General features: G+C 47.0%; 1 protein-coding gene across 2 annotated transcripts; it reads right to left on the reverse strand.

Moving 5' to 3' along the window:
* Positions 1 to 581: 581 nt before the first annotated feature.
* On the reverse strand, positions 582 to 23,938 carry TENT5C (terminal nucleotidyltransferase 5C). Of its 2 annotated transcripts, none has more exons than XM_061409780.1 (2): positions 23,855 to 23,938; positions 582 to 6,118 (listed from the first exon to the last, which is right to left on the reverse strand). In XM_061409780.1, exon 2 carries the CDS (start codon positions 6,090 to 6,092, stop codon positions 4,917 to 4,919), a length of 1,176 nt encoding a protein of 391 aa, XP_061265764.1. In that variant the 5' UTR covers positions 6,093 to 6,118; positions 23,855 to 23,938; the 3' UTR covers positions 582 to 4,916. The 2 variants fall into 2 exon arrangements, with proteins under 2 accessions (XP_061265764.1, XP_061265775.1); XM_061409791.1 differs by lacking the exon at positions 23,855 to 23,938 and adding an exon at positions 22,949 to 23,030.
* Between the last annotated feature and the right edge of the window lie 586 nt (positions 23,939 to 24,524).

A 24,524-nucleotide genomic window follows, 5' to 3' on the forward strand; every position in this document is an offset into this window, starting at 1 on the left:
GTCATTAGATAAACAAGCCAAAGCAGTGATCTGGGAGGACCACACATAATGGACTCCAGAGAATTCTCATCCTCAGACTGGAAGGTTTAAGAAGGAGCAGCAAGAGGCAGGTTGAAGAGAAGGGGATGAAGGATTTTACACAAAGACAACCACTCATGTTATCACTCCATCACTTCTACACTTTTCAAATGTGAAGAAACCATGATAGCACTGGTATCTAGTACAGCTGAGGTTGATTTGGTTCTTACTGAAACAGGTCTGGGGCCAAAGTCAAACTCCAGACAACCGAGCCTTTAGCACTGAATCAAACAAGATGCCATTGAAGGTGGATTTCACCACCTGTTAGCTGTAATAGAGATGCTGTGATCGATAACAAAGCTTAGTTGAAATCCAAATATTGAAGGAGCTACAGCCCCCAAACGTAACCACACATCCCTTCCCCTAGAGAAAGCATCATCTTTCAGACAAGTATCCAAGGCTGATCATGTTGATAAGCACTCACCACCATGCTACATACTTCCTGAAACGTAAAATAAGTTCACCATCCAGGAGACACAAAGAAATGAGCAAAGCTGACATGGTCTTTTCAAATAAATCTTTATTTCTCAAACTCAAAGCTTTATTTCATCAAGTTCTAACACATTTTGCGTTGACAAGTGATTTCACCTGCATCCCATGAGAAGGTCAGTGGCCATTACACCAAAGAGGAAACCTCACACAACCTCGGAAATTAACATTGGAAAGGTTATGCAAGTACAGAATAACAAAAAGCTTTCAATTTAGTCTAATTTGTATCTTTTCATCTATAGTAATTTGGAAATTAATGGATAAAGACTTAATTTTCCTAAAGCAGCAATTTTTTTAAATTCACTAAAAAAAAAAAAAAAGACCAGATGGCTTGAGTTTTAAAATGCCCAGAGATCCATATTATTTAACGACTTCCTCTTTAGTGGATGGTCTTCTCACCTTTGTATGCAAACACACTTGACGATTTACACCAACTCCCACTAGCCCAGGCAAAACTAAGCAATTTCTTTTGCTTCCACTTAAAACTATTTTTTAAGTGATAGTAAACAAGATTTAGAACTTGACCTCACAAAAAAGCATTTTCTTTCCTGATCCTCACCTTGGAAGTCTCCACAAATAATCCTGAAAGGTTGCCTGGTCTTTTAAAATATATCCCCTGCTATACACCCCTCCCTCGGTGCTCTGAATGGAACTGGCCGAACCAGAGTATGTTCCAAAGTCAGCTGTGACATTCTGGTCTCTGCCAGATGAAAAATTCAAATCCAGCCTTGGTAACTAGAAGCTCTTTCACCTCACAGAGTCCACACCAATGGTTCTTCCCCAGTGTGGAGCCCAAGTCACATACCCAGGAAGCAACTTCCCTGGGGAGCATCAGGGTCTCTGCTCACAACTACATTTGTTCTCTGGAAGAGGAAGTTTGAGCTCAGAATCCAGCTGCATCCTAAAACAAGGCACCGGGACCAGAAAGTTAACTAAAAAGGAGGTGTTCCTCAAGTTAGGAAGTCGCTTTTGAGTGGCACTATTTCTCAAAGTTCACAAGGCAGTACTAGTTCTAATCTACTGTGAAGGCAATGGGCCAGTGCCAGCAGAGAGGGTGAAGGACAAGAAGATCTGGGCTTTTAGCAATTTGATTACTAATGCATCACCACAAAACACAGGTTAACACACAGCTCTCCTGTGACTCTAATCCCCAGGGGGTAAAAAAAAGTCAAACTGGGGGAAAGAAACAAAAACAAACCTTGAATGCCAAACCACATCTGTTACCACATATTAGGAACCTAGCATCTTACCTACCCACCTCTCTCCATCTGCCAGGTCCCAGCTGTGAGCCATGCCACCTCCCACATGCAGTCAGCAGGAACCCTGATCTGAAGGTGTCAGTGATGTAGTTTGGTTTCAGAGCTGAAATTATGGAGTGAGGAATAGCGTCTCACTGCCAAGGGAAGATTTAAAGGTGAGATGAAGCTCAAGGCCAGGAATTTGATGTGTCCTGTTCTGCCAACACAAGGGGGGATAGGTACTGCTTTAATCCTGCGGCTGCTCAACCTGACTCCAAGAAGCAGGCTGGGCTAACAAGCTGCATGCCTGCAGAAAGCATCAGAAAACTGCTCGGAGCCCTGAAGCAAAAGTGAGGCTGCTTGCGTTTATATTAGAACTTGCTCTTGAACTGTGGTGCCCTTGGCCACTGCCAAGTTTCACATTACTCAATACACAAAGAAGAGGAACCACTGGACTCAGTACAGGTTCTGAGTACCTGGTGCTTGTGTGAGCAGCACAAAAGGCAGGTTCCAGCTAGAATTTCCAGACACTTGAAATTCAAGGTTACCTGGTTTATCCTGAGGCAGGCCAGAGGCTCCTAGAGCAGGTAGAGACACCGCTAACCCAGGAGGTGTTTGCGAGTGCAGCTTCAGAGAGTGCATTTTTTTACCCTGGTGGTTCTAGAACACAGGTCTACACTCCAACTTCAAAATGGCCGGGCTGACCAAGAACTTCAGGTGAAGGGCCATCCTGCAGTGGTGGTAAAGAACTCAGGGGCTTGAGATTTCTAGCAACTTCTGTGCCTCCCTTCATCCTAAAAGGATTAGTACCAGACAGGGGAAAAAAAAAAAAAAAAGGAAGTAGAAAGAACTCCAAGGTCAAACTGGAAATTTAATTACTTGATGCAGTTCTGACCCCATCTTCATCTGGACCCTGGTTACCCTGATCCATGAGCCTTCTTCCAGTAGAAGCAATACTGACTTCTGTGAGCAAGTGCTTATGTTGGCGGCTTCATCATATTTCAAAGCTTTGGTTAAACAGATCTGTTATCTTTGTGTAAACATGTTGCCATCTGACCACAATGGCAGCCTTTTAAGGTTGTGGATGATCACATAGTTTTTAAAGCTGGGGTTCACTCTTCACTGCCCTTTTTAACACTGAAGCACCCCAGGGCCCCCTCCATGCAGAACCAGTCTTGACTCAAAGCCAGCAGAGTCAACTGTAACTATCAGCTCACAGGTAACAGGAGCTAGTTACACTAAGAAGTGGCTTCTATTCGCCTTGTCCACAACAGGGATACCAACTAAGCCCTGGGTTTCAGTCACACTTGATCTGCTTTCTAGAGGACCAAGACATCACATTCCAGAACAACAACAAGAACAAAAAAACCCTGAAAATATAATCTTTAGAAAAAGGTAAACCACTCCTTTTCTACTAAACATTATTGTAACTTCATTGCTTCAAGCAAGGAGAAAACAATCACTCAGGGCTTGGGATTCTTATGGCCACAGGAAAACATCAAAATCAGGAGTATGGATTTGATTAAATCACTTAAGAAACCAAGCTGGCTGGCACTATGGCGTTTCTCTGCCCTTGATACCCTAAAGTGATGCTTTCTAAGAGATCCCACAAAAAGTCTCAAAACACAAAGTCCCTTATCTAAACCTACTGGGAAAGCAACAGTGGCCTAGAACTCTCCCATTTACTAAGCTTGCTTCAGACTAGAGAATAACACTGTTTTCCTTCTAAAGTGCGAGTATAAACAAGTACAGTCAATCTACCAGCGTAAGGAAGATTCTTTTTCATTCTCTCAATTCTTCCCAAATACACCAGAAATAATCCTCTCGAGGTGCCTTGGGGGCTCGCACATACACGAGGCCCCACCAGTGGAAGGAGTGTCCACCTCCCATGCAGCACAGGGACAGCAGGTGCAAATCTAAAGCAATTTCAAACCAGGTTCTGAGTACCTGGTGCTTGTGTGAGCAGCACAGTCCACACACGTGCGGAACGCTCCACAGGTCACTCGGATCTACTGACGTTCCTGTGTTCACCTGCTGTCCAAAAAGCCTGGAGAAGGAAACCACTATTTTTTGAAAAGAAAACAAAAACAAAAATCAGCCAGAGTACTCCAGAAAAAAACAGCCAGTCATACTTGGAATGTGACCAGAATGGGTTTCCAATTAAAACATGGGAAGCCCCTCATGTCAGTTACTGCAATGACTCTAGACTCGGCACCATCCTTCGTCTTGGGAAGAGCAAAACAAAAGCGATGAGCTGATAAGCAGGGGCAAGTGTCATTCAACAAGAATTCCTTACTTAAGAAAAGAAAGATTGAACATTCACGTTTCCTATTTACAATCACCCCCCCCCCACCACCACAATTCTACTTAACGTTATGTTGCATATTTTATTTTGTTTTTCAAGTTACATTTCAAGGTCATTTTTTTTTTTCTCTCAGCAATACCTCACAATTCCTCGAGATAGCATAGCATCTAAACCATAAACCATATCCAACCAGATCATAAATTCTCCAGCTATCGGCTTTGGTTTATTGAGACAAATCCTCAGCTCTGCTGACAGAGAATAAACATAAGCAATTTAGCCCCTTGAACAAAAAATTAAGCCACAAGAGCACCCTCATGTTTATCAGTTTTTCTGCCTGACTAAAACAGATAGAAGAAAATAAGACCATCCGCACGACTTTCATGTTAAGTGCTGAGAATTCCAAGTGAGGGCTGACATCGCCTCCCCTAGGCTCCAGTGAGGAACCCAGCAACTGAGGCTCCTCCTGCACTGCCCACGTGCTTCCCAATCTCAACAACTGCCCGGAGCTCAGACGTTCAGGATGTGGCGTGTTAGTGTCTGTTTTGGAAAAATGTGGAGAGGTCATACTTCCTTTAGCATTTTCCAAAGTGGCACTGGAATAGCAGGTCCCTTGGCTCATGATACACTGGAGACCCATTCCAATGGGCACACAAAGAAAAAAAAAAAAAAAAAAAGCCGAATCAGAGCTGAGTTCTGCTTTAAAAGCCAAACACCTACATCTAGAAGGAGGCTCCCCTACCTGAGCCTTGCCCTGCCCGGGGTGGGGGTGGGGGGTTCCCCCCTGTGGAAACCCTCAGGTCTCAAGGTTAGTTACAGGGCAGCCAGGTGGGGTAGGGCTGGCTGTAGGTGAGTGGGGGGTGGGCCGCGTAGTAGTTGCTGAAGTTGCCGTCGCTGACGTAGGGAGCAGGCTGGTAGTAGCACGTGACGGTGCTGGCGTTGGGGATGATGTTCTGCTCGGCCAGCACGCGCAGGGCCAGCAGGGAGATGAGGTTCAAGGTCTGCCTGCGCTCATGGCCCATGAGGCACACGGTGCTCTCGTTGACCACCCTGCGCAGGGTCATGAGGTAGTCGTACTTGCTCCTCTCCTCCTCGGCGAAGTGGTTCTGCAGGTAGGTCTCCAGCTTCCTCTGCTGCTCAAGGATGTCGGGGAAATCGATGAAGAACCGGGAGCACATGTAGCGCTCCAGGGTCTTGATCTCATCCTGGTCGGTGGGCCGGAAGTCCCGCACCAGGAGGTTGCTGTACTTGAGCAGCCCCCCGCCCCGGATCTCCTCGGGGTTTTTGGTGGCGATGAGTCTGTTCTGCAGGTGGTCCAGGGCTTCCTCGAAGTCCCCATACACGCTCTCCCCAATGACCGTGGGGTGCAGATGCTCGGACAGGGGATGGCCAGAGCAGTCGTAGAAGAAAAGCAGGGAGTCCAGAATGATCTGGAACGAGTCCACGCTGAACTCAAACTGGCGCCGGATGGAGTCAACGAACTTGAGCTCCACGTTGCGCCCGTTCTTGTTGGAGAGGGAGATGAGGCTCCAGCGGTCAGCGTCTGTGCACACCTTCACCAGCTTCTGGACGTACGCCTCCTTCAGGGTCGTGGGGCTGATCTTGAGCTTATTCACGCCCTCCGGCAGGAAGTTCAGGAGAGAGCACAGCACCACATCCCTGACCAGCTGAAACTCGGCCTCTGTGGGAAGAGCCACGTGAAAGATGAGGTCCAGGTCTTTGCAACCCAACCCATTGTCTTTGACCAGGACATGGCCAGCCGCAGAGCCGTTCAGCCGGATATCCTGCACTTTGATGCCTGCCTCCTCCAGCCGGCCACGGACAGTCTGCACGATGTCCTTGAGTGTGATCTCCAAGGTGGGGAAGTTGCCTCGGCCATGGATGGGCACCACCTCAGTCAGGACCTCGTGCAGACGGCTCACCTGGTCCCAGGTGAGCACGCTGAAGGACACGCAGTCCCTGGTACTGCTGCTCTCCTCGGCCATCTTGGGGGATGTTGTTGCCAGGGAAACTGAAAGGGAGGGGGGAGAAACAGAGTTAGGGTTCACTTCTCTGTGTCAAAGCAGCTCTGGGGACTCAGAAACGAGGCTGGTTTCTCTCTGAACATCCTCCTTACTGCCAAGTGGTACCTGCTGTCGGGTGCTATGGTGAGGATTAAATGAGTTAAACACGTCTAGAACGGTGTCCGCGTGGAGTGAGGTCAAAATACACATCAGCTTACCCTGTACCAATCCGACAACTTGAGCATTTTGTTTTCTATGCGGTGTGTTTGTTTTGCCCATTTTGTCTTCATGAAGGTAGGGTGGGGGTAGAATTTGTGTGTGAGGGCAAGCAGACAAACTTACTAAACCAAATAACCAAAACACAGCATCATTCAACAGAGGGTCTATAGGTTTTGCTAATTTTGCCTCTCCTGTTTTTGGCTCCCTATCTACATCCTGAGCTGGCTGACACACAGGCCACAATGCCAACACAGAACACAGGAGCCACAAAAGAAGATTTCTTCCTTCCATGAATAGATGGATTCTCAACTTTAGGCTTAGTCCTGCTAGAATCAAGTATGCTGGTACCCTCTTCACCTTCAGGACCCGTCAGCCCTGTAACAAACACTCCTGTCATCCAGGGCTGGGCCAAGAAACTGTCTGAAAGACAAGATTCCTGAGTAAGAAAAGGGTTAGGTCACCTAAGTACTGGAACTGCTGACCCAGCAAGGAGGCCCCACCCAGGATGTGGGAAACCTCCTCAGGGAAGTGTGATTTTTCAACTCTATTTTGAAAAAGAATCCCTTCAACCTACCCAAGGAAAACAAAGTTAGCACTCAGTACTAGGAGAAAAAGGTTTCCCAGGTGGCTCAGTGGTAAAGAATCCATCCACCGGCCAATGCAGGAGCCACAGGAGACGCAGGTTCAATTCCTGGGTGGGGAAGATCCCCTGGAGAAAGAAATGGCAACACACTCCAGTATTCTTGCCTAGGCAATCGCATGGACAGAAGAGCCTGGAAGGCTTCAGTCCATGGGGTTGCAGAGTTGGACACAGCAGAGCATGTATGCACTAGGAGAAAAGCATGCTTCTCCAACATCGCCTGCTAGAGCCACAAAGTTACCCTGGCAACTTGCAACTAAGTTATACTGTTCAGAAAGCAAAACAACAGATCCCTGGAAATTCTGATGTGGAATGACAAAAACAGATATATTAGAAAGTCCAGGTGCCGTGGCTCCACATGGGTCACGCATTAGCTAGATGGATGGAAGAGACTGAGGTGCTGTCCTCAGACTTCACAGCAAACAGAGAGGTCTGCCACCCGCTTCACTTCTCTGACTTGCTACATACACAAAATCCATCCCAAGGACCTGCAGCTTCACTGACTGGAAGCTGCTGCCTTTGCAAGCACACCCAGCACGCGTAGTCCTGGGCTTCCAACTTGGGTTTTCGGTCCTGTGCTGGTGGTGCCCGGGGCCCTTGCCTTATATGCAGAGCTCAGATTGATGGCACGGCTGTCGGTCTGTGTTGGGGGCACTAATGGACACACCAAGACAAGCAGCTTTCCAGGAGCTGGCCAGCAAGAAGGAGAGTGAGAACATGACATCTCAGTATGAGAAAGAAAATGTAATATGAAGGCAGAAGAAAGAAGTGTCAGTTGACTGGGGCAAACAGGAAAGCTCATTTATGGGGCAGGGATATGAGCCAGCAGAAAGGCCACAAGAGAGCTCCACTGCGGTAGAAGGCAGCAGGCAGTCAAGAACCTGGTGAGTTGTCCAATCTGGCCATCATGCGCCTCTCTCCTCAAGTCAGATCACAGGCTCCCTTTCGTAGGGAGGTTAGGGGACTGAACTTCCTGGTTGGCAGTGGGAAGGTGGATGATCATGTGATCAGAGTAGAGTCCAGGAAGACCGGTGGAGGATGGGTGCCCTTCTGCTTGTTGCTGAAGCATACTTGTCAAAGGGAAGATGAAACTTTCCCTGCAAACCTGTTTGGACACTGTTAGAAAGCCCTGGGCTATCTAGATTATGCTATCAATACCAACTGAAATTTGTGATGAAATATTTGACGTTTACTGTGGCTGGCCTTTGGCTTCAAGTCAAATTTGGGACAGTAGAGATCTCTCTTTAACATGCTCTTATGTACACTTGGTTCTTTGTGGCCCCTTTAATGATGATGGGCAGAGCATGAAGTACACTTGTGCCAACTGTGCAGGACACCACACAATTAAGTCCAAATGACTATAGAAAATCATGGCTCCAGCTCTGCTTCGACACCCTGCTAAATTATGATTTGGTGACACAGATTTCTGCCAGGTACGCTGACTTACCTATAAACACACAACTTGCTTTACACTGTGTATCAGATCTTAGTGTGTTTCCAAGGTTCGTATTTCTGATATGGGCATGAGAAGTCACAGCAACACAGGAGCTGAGATTCAATCAGTACTTGGAAAAGGAGGAACAATTAATTTTAAGAAAACCTCCAGGAAGAAACTCAATAATGCTGTAGAGGTGAATAGGTGTAGGAATCACTTTTGTCCTCACTTTTAAGGACTTGTTTAAAAAAAAAAAAAAAGTCATCTAGAGTTAAAGTCAGGACTGTTCCACCTCCAGAACAGTGACTCTTAACATTAGAACTAGGACATCTTAGACCTGGGAGAATATGAGGAAAGCTATCACTTGTTCTTGGTTGGCGAGGCAGGGGGCAGGGGGTGGGGAGCAGTGGGAAGGTGCGGGAGTACATATGCATGAAAATGTTCATATATTTTTAAATCTCTGAACTTGCCATAGATTCAAAGTTAGAATCTATTTTAGACTGAAAATTTGTAAGGTTCTAATGGGAGGAGGGGCAGAACAGTCAAAAAAGTTATGAAAAAATGGAAAGAGGTCTACTAGCCTGGTAGGAGATATGAAGCCACAAAAATTGAAACAGCATAGTACTGACACACAAAGATGGACAAATTTATAAAACAGAATTTTTAAAAATCAGAAGGAAAATCTAGTACATAAGGGGATTTACCGTATAATAAAGAAGGCATTCAAAATAGAAAAGGGAAAATTGAGACATTTGGATAGTTATTTAGATTTAAAAAATAAGATGCCTCTTTGCTTGTGTCAATCTAAGATCCAGAAGATGAATCAAAGACTTCATCTTCTAGTGTAAAAAAGATGAAGCCCTAAGAGTACTAGAAAAAACATGAAATTTATGTAAATTTACACAGAATAGGTATTCCTTTCTAAATCACACAGCAGTCACAAAAATTGATGCATTTGCCTATATAAAAATTAAAATATCTATAGGTGAAAACACTATAAAGAAGTGAGAAGACAAAAGTAGGAAAATACTCATAATATTAGACAAAGTACTCACTTCCTTAACAAATAAGGAGCTCTCATGCATCAGAAATACTAGAACCCCAAGATAAAAGAAAGGGCAGAGGATATAACAGTGGCTCAGACACCTATAACATATTCAACCTTACCTTAAGGGATGGGCAAATTTAGACTTCATGTATCAGTTTTATCTATCAGACTAGCAAAGACCAATAAGCAGACACTTTTGGTACACTGCCCATGGGTTCCCTCTGAGGAAAAATGGGGGACTCTCAATTTTAAGTGGACCTGTTCTTTGGCATGCAATTCTACTTCTGGGAAGTCTACCCTGGATTTTATCCTATGAGTATACTTGCAAGTATGCACAAGGATATTCACTGAAGCATTATTTATAAAGCTACAAATACTCATCAGTAAAGAAGGTTAAATGACTTGATGCATCTATACAACAGGATACAAATGCATGCAGTTGTCCCTAAGAATGGTGGTAGCTCTATCTGTATGAATATGAAATGCTTATGAAGATTAATAAAAAATCAAGTCTGAAACTGTGTGTGGAAAGGCACAAGTCTATGCTTATACAATCAAAAATCCCTGAAAGGATACATAAGCTCAGCTTACATCAAATACCACTTCCAGGCTAGGGTACAAAGAAAACTTGTTTTATTTCTTTTGAATTTGGAACTTACATATATATTAATTGAAAAAAGTTAAAATCTTATGAGCCATGTTCCAAAATCTCTCCCCTATGAAACTTCTAATCTGCTACCTTGTTTATTCTCTTTAATTCCTTTCCTTGAAGCCCATCCCACTATCCCCATACCCATGTATCAACACCAAATGCACTTAGAAGCTTCCCCCACTTTCAGCCTAAAAACTGATCTCTAGACAGGCAGGATGAGGAGGAGGGACAGTTCTGATCTGGAAGGGCTATTATGCAATTTTCTACTTATGTGTTGTCTAAAAGAAGACGTCCATTGTGGGTCTTTTACAAAAAAAAAAAAAAACTCATCTAGTGTCATTCTATTTAACATACAAAAATGTCTTCTGTAGTTTCACAAGAATTACTATTTCCCATTTCAGATGTACTATAGCTATGTCTATACACATAGCTATAGTGAGAGAGCTGTATGTCTATAGCTATATGTGAGTTGGACCATAAAGAAGGCTGAGTGTTAAAGAATTGATGCTTTCAAATTGTGGTGCTGGAGAAGACTCGAGAATCTTTTGGAATGCAAGGAGATCAATCCAGTCAGTCTTAAAGGAAATCAACCTTAAATGCTGAAGCTGAAGCTCCAACACTTTGGCCACGTGGTGCAAAGAGCCGACTCTGGAAAAGACTCTGACGTTGGGAAAGATTGAGAGAAAGAGGAGAAGAGGGCAACAGAGGATGAGATCATTAGATAGCATCAACTGACTCAGTGGACATGAATTTGAGCAAACTCCAGGAGAGAGTGAAGGACAGGGAAGCCTGGCGTGCTGCAGTCCATAGAGTCAAAGAGTTGGACACAACTGAGCGATGGAACAACAACAGCAGCTATCCTCATGGTGCTGCTGATTATTGCTTGCAGTTGCAAGAACCTTAATAAATGCAATAAACACTTTTTCAGGAACCCAAGATGCCTATGGTTGGCATCTTCCATGTCAACAACTTCTGACACATATATGAATAATGGAGTTAATTCTCAGAAAAAAAAACAGTCTATATAAAAGCACAGTGTGGGACATATGCTAAGTCCATGGTATAGTTGGTTTTTTTTTTTTTTTGCTAGCCTTGAATTGGTCTATACACATTTGTCCATTTAGTTACTCTTTAGATTCAGTCGTGAAGCCTGAGGTTTTCTCTGTTTGTTGCAGATAGAAACATCATTTTAAAAATAGCTTTTATTTATTTAATTATTTGGCCATGCTGCTTGTTATGCAGGATCTTAGTTCCCCCACCAGGAACTGAACCCATGCCCCCTGCAGTGGAAACAGAGTCTTAACTACTAGAACGCTAGGAAAGTCCCCATGGTATAGTTTTTAATTCTCTCGATTTACCATGACTTAGATCTGGAGAAGCTCTTGAAGCTACTGAAAGCTCAAATTTAGGTTGTGTTTGTGTTTGTGGTTTAGCTTATGAGAAGTGTCCCAAATAAGTTAACGATGCCTATTAGAAATAAATCCTTCATTTTCCCTCATCCCGCCAAACAATTTCAAATACCAAAGCACATTTACAAGTTACTTAGACAAACGTGGGATTACTAGAATAAATCTAAGTCATAGGCCCCAGTGCTTAGATTACACACCAGAACTTTGTGTCACAGTAGATTTTAACTACTAGAGATCAACACTGATATAATCCCCATATAAGAGAATTACTTGAAACAGTCTCAACTCATGAAAGGCCCTGGTTAAAGGCAAATTCTAATTAGCAGAATTAACAAAATAGTAAACAGAACACAAAATAATTTGAAGCCTGGTAAATTCAAACTAAAGTACTTTTTACTGTCTTCTTACTATCTTTACTGTCTTTTTACTGCCCTTTTACTGCCTGAGAAGCAGATTCATTGAATTTGCTCAATAGAAATTGGGAAAGCTGGCAACCATGATATCTCATTGATTTTAAGGCACCTTTTCAGGCACAAATGAGGATGAGCAGTTGCCTGCTCAGTTTAAGCTACTTAATCTTCTAAAGTTTGTCTCATGATGAACAACTATCTTAGGTACCCTTAAATTCCCTTTTCTTTTAGCATCTGGCTGAAGCAGCAGGATAAAATACACACATGAGTGGAAAACAGCTTTGCAGAGACGGCAGCACAAGGTAAGAGGAAAAGATGAACTAAAGCCCGAAGATGAGACCAAGCTCCCTGAGGACAAGAGGATGTCTAACTTATCTTTGTTTCCCACTGCCTGGCACACTCAAGGCAGTTGGATCTGAAAACCACTCTGAGCCTTCACTGAAAAGAAAAAAAAAAAAAAGCTATTTCCAGTCCTGGTGGTTCAGAGGGTAAAGCATTTGCCTGCAATGTGGGAAACCCGGGTTCGATCCCTGGGTCGGGAAGATCCCTTGGAGAAGGAAATGGCAACCCACTCCAGTACTCTTGCCTGGAGAATCCAATGGACGGAGGAGCCTGGTGGGCTATAGTCCATGGAGTCGCCAAGAGTTGGACACGACTGAGCAACTTCACTTTCACTTTCAGTCCTGCTCCCTAGTTTATCTAGACCCCAGAAACAGGAGTGACAGAGACTATGAAAGCATGATGGGACTTAGGGCAAGCAGAAGGACAGGCAGGTGGTCAGGTTGGAGACAAATGCTAAGAGCACTCGTAATACTTTCAAGCCTTATGGTCGAGGGCTAGTGTCAAATCAGCACTGATTCCTCTGTGCGCCCGGCATTACAGGAAGAAGTACCCAGAGTCCTAGCACATGTGGAGAGGTCCATCTGTGAAGTTAAAGAATGGTGTGTATTTAAGTCTAGGTCCCGACATTTGTCATGGACGTCCCAGAAGGTTCTGTGGAAAAACTGCAGTGTGAATCAGGGTGCTCTCGGCTGTGGCAGCCTCTCCATCCAGCCCACAGGCAACTGAGCGGCGCCTCTGTCCCGGACCCCGCTGTGGGCTCAGAACACAAAGACACTCAAACACTGTTCAGCATTCCTTTGACGACAACATGCCCTCATACTGTTAACCAGGTGTTAACTCAACGGTCTGGATCTTCCTCGTGACCCTTTCCAGCTCAGGGTCAGAGACTCGGCCGTGGACAGTGGACCAAGCCTGCTGTCAGGGTCCAGGGGAGGTGTGTGTATATGGAACAAAGACCCTCACCACCCCTGGTTCCTGGCCCTGGGGGGAACCTTGTGCCCGTGGCTGCCATGTTCCACATGAACTCCTCCTCTGTGGACAACCGAGGGCACTTTAAGCAAAAAGGAACTATTTCCTTGCTTATAAAATCCTAGAGAATTTAAATAGAAGTGAAAGTAGATAGCAACACACATCATAACATCCCATCCCACCTCTTCCCTCATCTAGCTGAGTGAATGGAAACCACAGCTCTGGGCCTATTTCTTTTTTCCTATAAAATGAAGGTGTACAGGTGTGCGGACAAGCAGACAGAAGAGCACTTAGTACAAGCCACTCCATGTCCAAGGCCATCAATCCGTACAAGCACTCTACATGAAAGTGAAAGTCATTCAGTCGTGTCTGACTCTGCATGGACCCCATGGACTGTAGCCCACCAGGCTCCTCTGTCCGGGGAATTCTCCAGACAAAAATACAGGAGTGGATTGTCATTTCTTCTTCCAGGGGATCTTCCTGACACAGGGATCCAACACCAGTCTCCTGCATTGCAGGCAGGCAGATTCTTTACCATCTGAGCCACCGGGGAAGCCCACACAAAGGATAAGGATCAGGAAAGATCAAGTGAATTGACCCCAGGTCCTCAACTCTGGAGCTAATGTTCTGACTCTCAGAACTGGTGGCAAATTCCAGGCAGGTTGAGTTCTGCCAGTAGTGAGTGGCAGGTGGGGAGAGGGCAGTAAGCTCATGCTACATACCCACATGTACACTGGGATGACCAGTTCTTGCTGCTACCAAAGTGATCTTTTCTGAAACATAAATTTTATTGGTCTTATCCAAATAAGGGAGAAAGATGCCTTCTGCTAACTATTTAACCATGACACCTTGTCTTCCCATCACTCCTCATCACCACCATTTACACTAAAGACAGCAAAGCTTCAGTCAACCAGCCTTCACTGCCAGGTTGAGCGCAGACTCCAGCTGAGCAAAAGATGTGAATCAGGATTCGGTGGCTTAGAGGTGCCCCTCAGAGAGGCACCAGTGAACTGAAGCCCTTGCCAGGGTGCAGGAAATCCCAGTTCTCACGGCAGGGGTGCCTGCACATCAGCTGTTTCATAACAGAAACATTTAACTAATTCTCAACCACATCCTTTCCTCACTGGCTTAATTTTACCATGTGCTTAGATGCTGTGGCCAGTACTAAGAGGTGCAGAGCCTCAGGGGCTCTTCCTATAGAGACGGCCCCAGGTCGGTGCCCTATGAGCCACTAAACCAAATATCTGGCAATGTCCCAAACAGACGGCATCATCTACTCAATGGACATGAGTTCAAACAAACTCCGCTAGACAGTGAAGGATAGGGAAGCCTGGCAAGCTGCAGCCCACAGGGTCACAAACAGTTGGACACAACTGAGCGACTGAACAACAACAACAAACAGGCAGCAAAACAGTGCTGGAAGTTCATCTGGGTCAACCTGTTTGATTCCTTAAACAATCCTGCAAGGGAGATACTATTTCCTTACTTTTAAAGGTGGGGAAGCTAGGGAACAGAGAGACTACACAGTGTTAACTGTCCAAGGACACACCACTCAGAAGAGACAGAAATGGGACTTAGGAGGCTTCCTGGGAGGCAGGTAGCTTTGGCGTACATGCTGGGGTCAGAGCACGGATTTGAAGGTAAGCTGGTTGCTCAGGAAGTTGTAGGAAGAAGATGGCAATAAGAAGAAAAGAGAGAAGAAAGGTATGAAGCTTTGTAATAAGATGGTGGGAAAGAAGTTGGCCAGAAGTGCTAAGGCCCCCTAGGTGGAGTAATACCATACAGCAACTGGCAAAGCAAGGTCTTTAGAACCAAAGTATCTAACAATTGTCAGCACAGAACTCTCGCCCTCAAAAGCATCACAGATGTGAGGGTGTATCCAGCCTGGTGGGAGCCACCAGAATTGAACGTAACTAAGTACAGACATGCTAAATAGTCATGAGAATGAGTGTTGTAAAGGAACAATGGCTGAGAGGTGAAGGCCTCGGATACTCCCTTCTGAGGAAGCTCCAGGATGCTGGCCAGGTCAGGAGTGGTGGTGATTTCAGAGAAAGCAAGTCAGGAAGGGACAGGGAAGCCAAGAATGGAAGGAGCTGGGGCAGTCAGCTTGCTGAGCATTAAGAGGAAACAATAATAACGCAGGAGGGAGCTTTTAAGAATGAGCTGATCCAGGTCTGGATCTGCAGCTAAGGTGCATGCTCTGCTCACAGAATAAAGGAGCAGCCTTTGGGAGTTGCTCTGGTGACTGGAAGATCAGGACTGTGAATCTGCTGACGAAGCAATAGAACAGGATACTTCCTGCAGACAAGAGGGCGATTTGATGGGATCTGAGAACAGATAACCCCACTGGAGCTGCAGAGAGGAGGTAGACAAATTGGCAAGAAGTGACCAGGACTCCAAGGGCTGATGCAGGAAGGAGAGCTGGAACACACCTGAAAACAGAAACTCCTGGAATAGACTGACAAATGCCTGCACATTGAACCTAAGGCTGGACACCTGCCTCTTTTCCCATCAGCATGTAGTCTGACCCCTGGCAACCTTTTATCCTCGAAAGAGAGTCATGCGCTTGGAATGACCATGGACTTGATATATGCTGCAGCAGATAAGTGGGCAGAAAGCAGAAAAACCAGGGTCAACAGGGATTTAGTCTTCTGCAGTGAAATCCTCCTTCACTCCTTGAATTCCTAGGGTGGTGAAGGCCGAAGTTATCTAGGACCAGGGAGCAGCCTGAGGAAGCCTTCTGTCTGCCAGCCCCTTGGCAGGCCTCCGGGTGAGCCCAGCACCTGCAAGGCAGCTACATTCTGGAAACTCTCCCACCACCCCAAAACACACTACAAAGTCACAGATAATCAAGACGCACACCTGTGGTTTATGTACATGGAATAAGAGTTTACGTTAGCAGACAGCCCAGAGCAACAGAACCAGATACAATAATGCCCTGTTTATTAAAAGTATAAGAAAATACATTCTTTGTTGACTTTTTCCAAGAAATTATGTTTACAGCTGAAGTTGTGATGTTGAAGCTGAAGCTCCAATACTTTGGCCACCTGATGTGAAGAGCCGACTCATTGGAAAAGACCCTGATGCTGGGAAAGAATGAGGGCAGGAGGAAAAGGGGAAGACAGAGGACAAGATGGCTGGATGGCATCATTGACTCAATGGACATGAGTTTGAACAAAGTCCGGAAGATGGTGAAGGACAGGGAAGCCTGGGTGCTGCAGTCCATGGCGTCACAAAGAGTTGGACACAACTGAGCAACTGAACAACAACAACGTTTACAGTTGCTTACTCAACCACCCGCAGGCACACTCCACCTCAGTCAGAATAAAAAGTGCCCCTTGCCTCAAAGCCATGCCCAGTTCTCGGGTCAGTGATACAACAAATCAGCAGGTGGTCTTTTCTCATTCAGCCCCGGCACACTCAGCCAGAAGCCTCAATCTATTTTCTCAGTTATCAGCCTCCTCCTGGCCATTTAGCTCTGATGTTTACTAGAGTCAAAAATTTTGGTTCAGTTCCCACTGTGACTGTGATGCTGCCTGAGCCAAAGGCAAAGAGTGTCCCAGGTGGAAGCGGAAGCAGGCACAGAGGCAAGTGTCCCCTCACTCTGCCCAGGTTTTCCCGGAGAGAGGCACCTACCAGCCGCCCCTCCCCACTGATGCCAACATATAGTTTTCCTAGCTATCAATGCCTGGGCCCCACCCACAGACACCCACCCTAAGATGACTCCGAACAGAAAGCTCGCTCCTGTCTTTCAAAATAGGATGCTTAAGCAAGTGTGGCTGGAGAGATAACGCTGGAAGAAGTCATGCTGTGGCAGCAAAACAGCATGAGACAGAATCAAAACACTGGCCCAGATGTTATACAGGAACACCACAGAAGTTCAAGTGCTTAAAGGAATACCCTGAATCGTGGCAAATGCAAATATTAACAAGATCAGAACATAGATATCTTTGGAAGGGAGAGAGGCATAGAAGCCTTGATGTTTCCAAGGTGTCAGCATGATTATACTACATACACAACTGGAACTGGAAATAATCCTTGTTGCTACTGGGTACCTCCCTCCCTCCTACAAAATGCCTCTTTCTAAAGCAGAGATGTTACTGGTCTGAACTCATTTAAAGAGATTCCCCAGAGCCGGTCCCACAGTTTCAGACATTGACTAGGCTGAGAAAATAGGACGATTCCAAGGAGACCTTACAGTAAAGATGAACAAGTTTACATACAATCCATAGGGTTTAAGGGCTGAGAGCTTCCAGGTTTTATCAACGGTTATGTCCACAAGCTACTTTACCATCTAACTTTCTGGTTCAGAGCTTTGAACAGTTGTCAGTTGTCTAAAAGGACAACTCAGTCAGCTAAAAGCCCCATCTCATCACAAACAGCATACTTGGGCCTTATCAGCAAAGGGACAATCAACTCTCAATTGCTCAAATGCACCACAGCACTTCTCTGACTCTGAATACATACACCCCCTTCACTGATACCTAGCAGGAGCTGCCTTCATTTCCATGAGTTACATATACAGTTCCATGCCGGTTTTAGTTTTGCACAGATCCTTCCCTGCAGAGTTAACTCGCATAGCAGGTATCTGACCTCCAGGTACTGAGCATGGTGGCAGCCAGAGCAAAGACCACCAGGCTCAGTGGCCCCTCTGATACTGCTAAGAACAGAAATTTATTAGGTGGGAGGATGGGGAGGCAGGGAGGGACTGAAGGGATAGGATTTAAGTGAAGCAATGAGACCATGGAGTGATGTCTATTTCTGCACCAATGGCCAAACCACCCCCTTGTCTTTGGTGTCCCCCATTGTGTGAGCCCGACCGTGCATTATGGCTCACTGGGATGCTTGTCATCAAATGAGCATTTACCAAGTAGCATCAAACAGCATCATGTGTTGCTGTTATCAGGCATCTTGTAGACACCTTTTACATAACAGCTATTTCTTCTCCCATTTTCAAGTTTTAATTGTTGACTAATTAAATTTTGGATTCCCGCTCCCCAGCCAGTCTCAGAAGATTTTTACCTGCAATTCTTTGAAATTCTATAACATTATGATTATTCCCTAGGAAACTATAGAAAAACAAGAGAACGAGTGCAGGACTGGGACTCAAACATCCTGTATTTCAGTGTCAGGTTTGACACACACAGTGAATGATTAGATAGGCCACAATGACTGAGCTTCCTTTCATTCTTTCGGATATCAGAGTGCCTACAGCATTCCGAGCACTGCTCTAGGAGCGTACAATCCGTGAGGAAGCAAGAGACCAAGATATCTGCCCTCACAGAGCTTAGATTCTAGCTCACACTCCTTCTCTAAAACCTCCTGTTATTAACTCTTGACTCCCACACACAGAGAATCAGGATTTGAGAATGAAACATTTCTTGCAGATGGCCTGGATCTGTGCCACCCGATAATGCACCACAAGCCGTCGGGCACCTGAAATGGGACAAGTCCAAACTGAGATGTGCTGTCTACATAAAATATACACTGGATTTCAAGCACTGCGTACAAGGGGGAAAAGTAAAATAACCCATTCATATTTTTATACTGATTACACATTGAAAAGATAGTATTTGACATGACGGGTTAAATAATTTTTTTTTCACCTGTTTATTGTAATGTGACTACTAGGAATGTAATCGTGATTCATATCTCTATTGTCCTTCTTACAATGAAGAAACTAAAGAGGTCAAATCTGAAGAGATAGTGGTGCTTCCAGGGCCAGAACCCAGGTGTCCTCACAACTAAGGTGGCTTCAGAGGCGGGGGAGGGGGTGGGGGGAGTGGAGGAGGATGAAGATAACAAAGGGGTTGGGCATGGGAGACAGCAGAAGTGCCCATGCCTCATCCAACACCCTCAGGCCAGCACCTGGTCACACAGCAGGTGCCCAGGCAGCACCCAGTTCATCTCTGTGTCTGGATCAGCACCCTTCCCAGGGCTGGCCAAGCCCACGCACAGTCAGTTGGCTGTGGTGGTACTGACACCCTCAATCATCACAAGCATGGGTCAGGGATAAACAGGGCATGTCTGGGGGAATGGGGTGGCATTCCAGGCAAGGATCACCCCTGCTCCCATTCTAGTAAGGACTACACAGGGCGAGAAACGCTTACGATGCTGATACGAGATGGTGGGAGCAGTTAGTTCAAGGTTCATGGATAATTTTCTTCTCAAAATGCGTTTACAGGGAGTGAATATAGAGACAGATGTGGAATTTTCTGTGCTCATCCAACGTTAAGATCAGGTTTGGGGAAAAAAAAAAAAAAAAACAGAAAATAAGGTACAAGGTAGAACTGAAAAGAAGTACTGATGAGGAGGGGATGGGATACGGGCATCACCAGGTGGGGTAAGAACATAAGTTTCTGAGAAGGGTCCAGAACTAGGTCAAAACAGAATATGGGGAAGGAGGAGGAGCATTAGCTTGTTCAAATATTTGTGTGTTCCATGAGGTAAGGGAGGGCAGTTAGGAAGGGGGGTCAGGAACGAATGGAAGGTGGAAAGGTACAGGTCCCAGAAGAAGCCAGTCTTCTAGAGGGAGGCGTAGTTCCTATGAGGTTTGTGAAGGTGCTGGAGGTGGTGGGTGGAGAGCTGGCCGGAGGGAGAGAGGGGCTCTGGGCTGCCGCTCTCATGAAGCAGCGGTCTGCAGACCGAAACCAGGTCAGCGATGGCAGCGGGAAACAAAAAGTTCAAAAAGAGAAAGACTCAGCAGATCAAGCAGCCGAGTGAACATGGAGAGAAAGGCTGAGTGAGCACTGTGAGGCTGTGCTGGGTGGATGGGCAGAGAGGAAGAGCTTGAAGGGAGTGGGTTCTGGAGCTCGGCCTGAGGACTTCCAGCTGTCAGCCAATTAGTCGTCACTGCCCATGGGCTCCAAACCTACACCCTGGAGGCCTCTGTTTTTAAGAGGCCCCGAAGCCACCCAGCATTTTGGGCCTGCAGCTTTCGATCCAAAAATGTGTTCCAGCACCTTGGCCCACCAGGACACCATCCCCTGAAAGGTGCTTCCCTCTCTGGAGGAGTGGCAGTGGACCTAGTTAACAGGCACGCAGGCCTGGCACCCGGCATTCAGCAATGAGCACAGACTCCTGCCTTCCTGGGGCTCACATGCGAGTGGCTGCAACAAATCAGCAGAATCCGAGTGCCTGAGGACATTCTGAGGCTGGCCCAGCTCCATTTGCATCCAGAGCATTTCCACGGGCCTTTTCACATACCATTCCCTTGGCCTCCTTGGCACCTGGCACAGATGCCTGCCTCGGAAGCACTTAACCACTTACAGACTCAGTCACTGTTATCCAAGAAATAAACACTTTATACAGTTGGGTGACCAAGACTCCCAAAGGCTCCGAGACTAAAAAACATCCTACGTGGAGAGTTGCTTAACGTCAGCAATTATTTCTTCACATTTGTTTTCCCCTATTGTTCCAAGAGGTTCTGCAAACAGTTCTAGAACAGGCTACAGGGCCCAGCTGCACAAAATCTATGAATTCTAAACAATTCATAAGGCTTCTTTACACAGTTGGGCTATACAAAGATGCCATTCCCATTTAGAATTCCTCTAAACAATTTAAACTCCAAAATTGACTTCCTCATTAATCATGTAGTGAAAGGATAAAAAAGCTCGAGACCAGCAGCTCCGGAAGCATCACAGATCAGCACTACTGCTGTACCCAAATGGCTTTAAACACATAAGCGTTTCTTGAAACACAGAGGTGTTGGCTTCATCACAATATTGCTTATGCCAATTTATTTAACATGTTACAGTCAAAACACCAAGATGGCAGAAAGCATTTTTCTATGTTGTCTTGTTTACCTCAGTGACAACACACAAAAGCAATGGACCTTATCTAACCCGAGTAATGTTTTATCGCAAGAAACACCTCAGATTCTGCGTTGCTTCCCTTTAAGTCCCGCCCCCATCCCATAACAACAAGATGCAGCCTAGAGTCTGGGAAACCCAAACACAGAGACTGAGAAACCCAAACACATCATCACAGGTTTAACTTAACTCATGAAACTAGTCCTGGGTATCTACAAGATGTTTTCTTGGTAACACTGAAAGGGTTTACCACATCCGTTCACTGTTCTTGGCTTGTCATTCTTTAGGGACTGACACCATACACATAACATATCAAAGATGAAAATCCAGACAAGGGTACTACATAATTGAGCAGCTGAAAAAATCATGACATTTTCTAATTTTGTATCGAATGTGCCAAGTTTCTGGCACTGGGAGAACAAGGACGCTATAGTCCACAGGAAGTTATCTTTACTGCCAGGCAGTTCCTCAGACTCTCGTAAGTGTGAAGACTTCTGTGTTCTGATGGGCAGTGCTCAATGTGTACAAGCCAGCCTGGCTTTGAACAGGACGACGCAGACTCAGTGGGGCACTGCTGGGGGTGGGGGTGGGGCCGGGGATCGGCTGCAACTCAGGATGTGATTCGGATGGCTACTTGCACTCCCAGGAGAGCTGAGGATGCTAAGTAGGCAGAGCCGGGCACTCGACTAAATCATGGCCATTCTGACAAACAGGCCAAGTGCCAGCCAATCCTTTCCTTCAATTGCCCCAGCTTAATCTCTGGATACAACATAGGTATCGTGGAAGAAACTCAGAGTGCTGCTGCTTATTCCCTGCACACACAGTAACTTAGGAAATTTGGGACTGTTGTTTGGGTAACAATTTAGAGGCAGAAAAAAAAGTTGTTGTTTTTTTTACTTTGATGTTAAAGTTATCCACAGCTACCTGAACAATTATATACAATATACCCAAATCTGCTTTCCAAAAACTTCTTATTGAGAATAAGTGGACTCTAAAGGTGTGCGTATACCTTAAGACACAAGCTTTGAGTTATCTCAAGTAAAAGCTTGACTCCAGAGATACTAAATTTTCTATCTTCACAAACAAGAATGTCAAAGGGCAGAACTCCTGCTGGCTCACCTCCAAGCTTCCCTGAAAGGGAGAGAGTCAGCGTTTTCCAGTGCCCACCCCCACCCCCTTGGATAGCAGGGTCTCAGGGTCTCCAGTTCAGGACTCAGTCCCTCCATAACACCTCTGCGGATTTAAGAAGGCGCAATTCCTGGTAAGCACTCCTACCCCCCTGACAGCTCTGGCTCACTAGCCAGCTGGCTTCCCTGCCAAGTTACTCACGCTGAAAGGTTAGTGTAGCCAACAATGGCCACTCACATCCCACCCCCACCATCACCACCCGCTGCAGGCAGCTGGGCCAAGCCAGGAGCCTACTTCAGGAGGATTTAATAATCTTCACTTTACTTCCTGGGGAGCTTCAGGTTCCCATCCCACCTACCAAATCTCCTGAATACCAACTGTCACAATACAAATGATTACACGGTCTTTACAAAGGCTTCCTGTAATAAGTGCCCTGCAACACTCCACGATGTGCATGTTATAACTCCATTACAAACAAATGGACATTTCAATGACAGCAGGTCCCTACCTAAGACAAAGATTTAGTCAACCCTTCAGAAGCCTCCCTTCGGAACAAAAAGAAAAAAAAAAAAGAAAGGGTAGGGGGGCAAGGCAACTGAGCGGATCCCTCCCGCGGGGTCCAGCCCTAACAGTCGGTTCCAGTGAGCCGGGGTCATCTCGCATTCTCCAGAGAAACTCGCCAGTCATTTCCCTGGAAATCCTCCCTTTCCTTCGAGGTAGCTCCGTTCTGTTTTCTCCGGCAAGTGTTCGGCCTTTAGGTGTGCAGGTTACCAACCTGTATCTCTTCAGGTTCGTCCCCCTCGTCCGACTCCCTCCCACCGCCGCGATCTGGACTGCGACACCTCCCGGGCACCGTGCCTCTAAGCCGCCCGCGGCTCCGCTAGCTAAATTGACTGACGGCCGTGGCTTTCAGTAGACAGGCTAAGCAAGTTTCACTCCTACAAAGGGAGGAACCAGATCACCGACGCAGTATTCCCGAGGAGTTTCCGAGAGAGGAGCAGCGCACCAGTCACTCGACTGGATCTCTTTGCGGCTCTCAGGGTCCCCAGTCTAGTGAAAACCCAGGAAAAGTTAGGGATCTCCGCCCTCTCCTTCAAAACCCGGCTCGGGCTCCCAGGCCAGATAGAGTCACCGACCGCTGCGTCCCTAACTGCGCCTTCCGAAACCGCCGCATTTGAATTCTCTCTTGACCGGTTGGCCGAGGTATGCACGCCCGCGGGAGCGCCGGGGCGAGCCCGAATGACCGCAAGGGAGGCAGGGGTGGCGCGGGCGCCATCGGACCGGGGAAGGAGCCGAAGGCCCCCATCACATACTCTTCGGCCGTCAGGCCCGCGCCCGGCCACTGCGCAGTCAGCGGGACGCGCGCAGCAGGAACTCGCTGAAGTTTGCCAGCCCCAGCCGAAGTCTCTGGAAAGTTGTAGCTCCCTCTCGGAGCGTCTCGCCTGGCCCACGGGGTTGGTCCGTTTAGGGGGCGGGGGTGACGTCGCGGGAGCGGGAGGGAAAGGGAGCATAGGGGCCCGGCACCTGTCCGCACCTCCCCCTCCGGCCCCGCGCCCCCACCAGGCTCGGCGAAGACTAGAGCTTTGCTGGGCCGGGGTAGACCCCCCCACCGAAGGCAGAGCGCGCGGCTCTCCGGGACTGTGCATCCTCGCACCTTTAGAGGACGGGGCCGTGGACTCACCTGGGCGGCGGCGGAGACCACAGAGGCAGGTCCTTGGCGTGGGCAGCCCCCCAGTAGGAGCGGCGCGGTCACTACAGCCCCCGGGCAGCGGCACTGAGTGAGCCGTCTTGCCGCCGCCCCCTCCGTTCTTATACGGCCTAACCACGCCCCCGCCCTCCGCCACCGCCCCCACCCCCGCCCCTTAGCCTGCCCTCCCGGGGGAGCAAGGGGCGGGGCGGGGCGGGGCGGGGCGGAGCCGGCGCCCACAGGATCCTTCCGCCTGGGCGCTGACGGCCCGGGCAGGGCGAAAGGTGCCCTCTGATTGGCTCCTCGAGTGAATGGTTGCTGAGAGACGAGTAAATCTTCTGCGGCGGGAAGCTGCCGGGGTGCCCAAGGAGGTAGCACTGCGCAGGCGCAATAGACAGGGGCTGCGTCGACAACCCCATAACTTTGGTGTTGATAGGACTCCTTTCTTTCTACTTTCCGCTACCCTCTTTTCCTCCATTCCTATCATAACTTCTCACCCAAGTTTTTTCCATCTCTATTCCGCTCCCTCGCAGGCCTGTTTTTCTTTTGCTTCTCTGTGGATTTTTGCTTTAGGTCTCTCTCCAGGAATGGAGAATGAAACCCCCAAACCTACCTCCGACGTGTCTTTTGAAGTCGGAAAAAACTTCTGATGCTGAGCAAGGAG

This window comes from Bos javanicus, chromosome 3 (genome assembly GCF_032452875.1).
Source record: "Bos javanicus breed banteng chromosome 3, ARS-OSU_banteng_1.0, whole genome shotgun sequence".
Taxonomy (NCBI): domain Eukaryota; kingdom Metazoa; phylum Chordata; class Mammalia; order Artiodactyla; family Bovidae; genus Bos; species Bos javanicus.

Bases quoted from the DNA above. Each gene is read 5' to 3' on its own strand.
- TENT5C (XM_061409780.1), bottom strand. From the start codon at position 6,092: ATGGCCGAGGAGAGCAGCAGTACCAGGGACTGCGTGTCCTTCAGCGTG.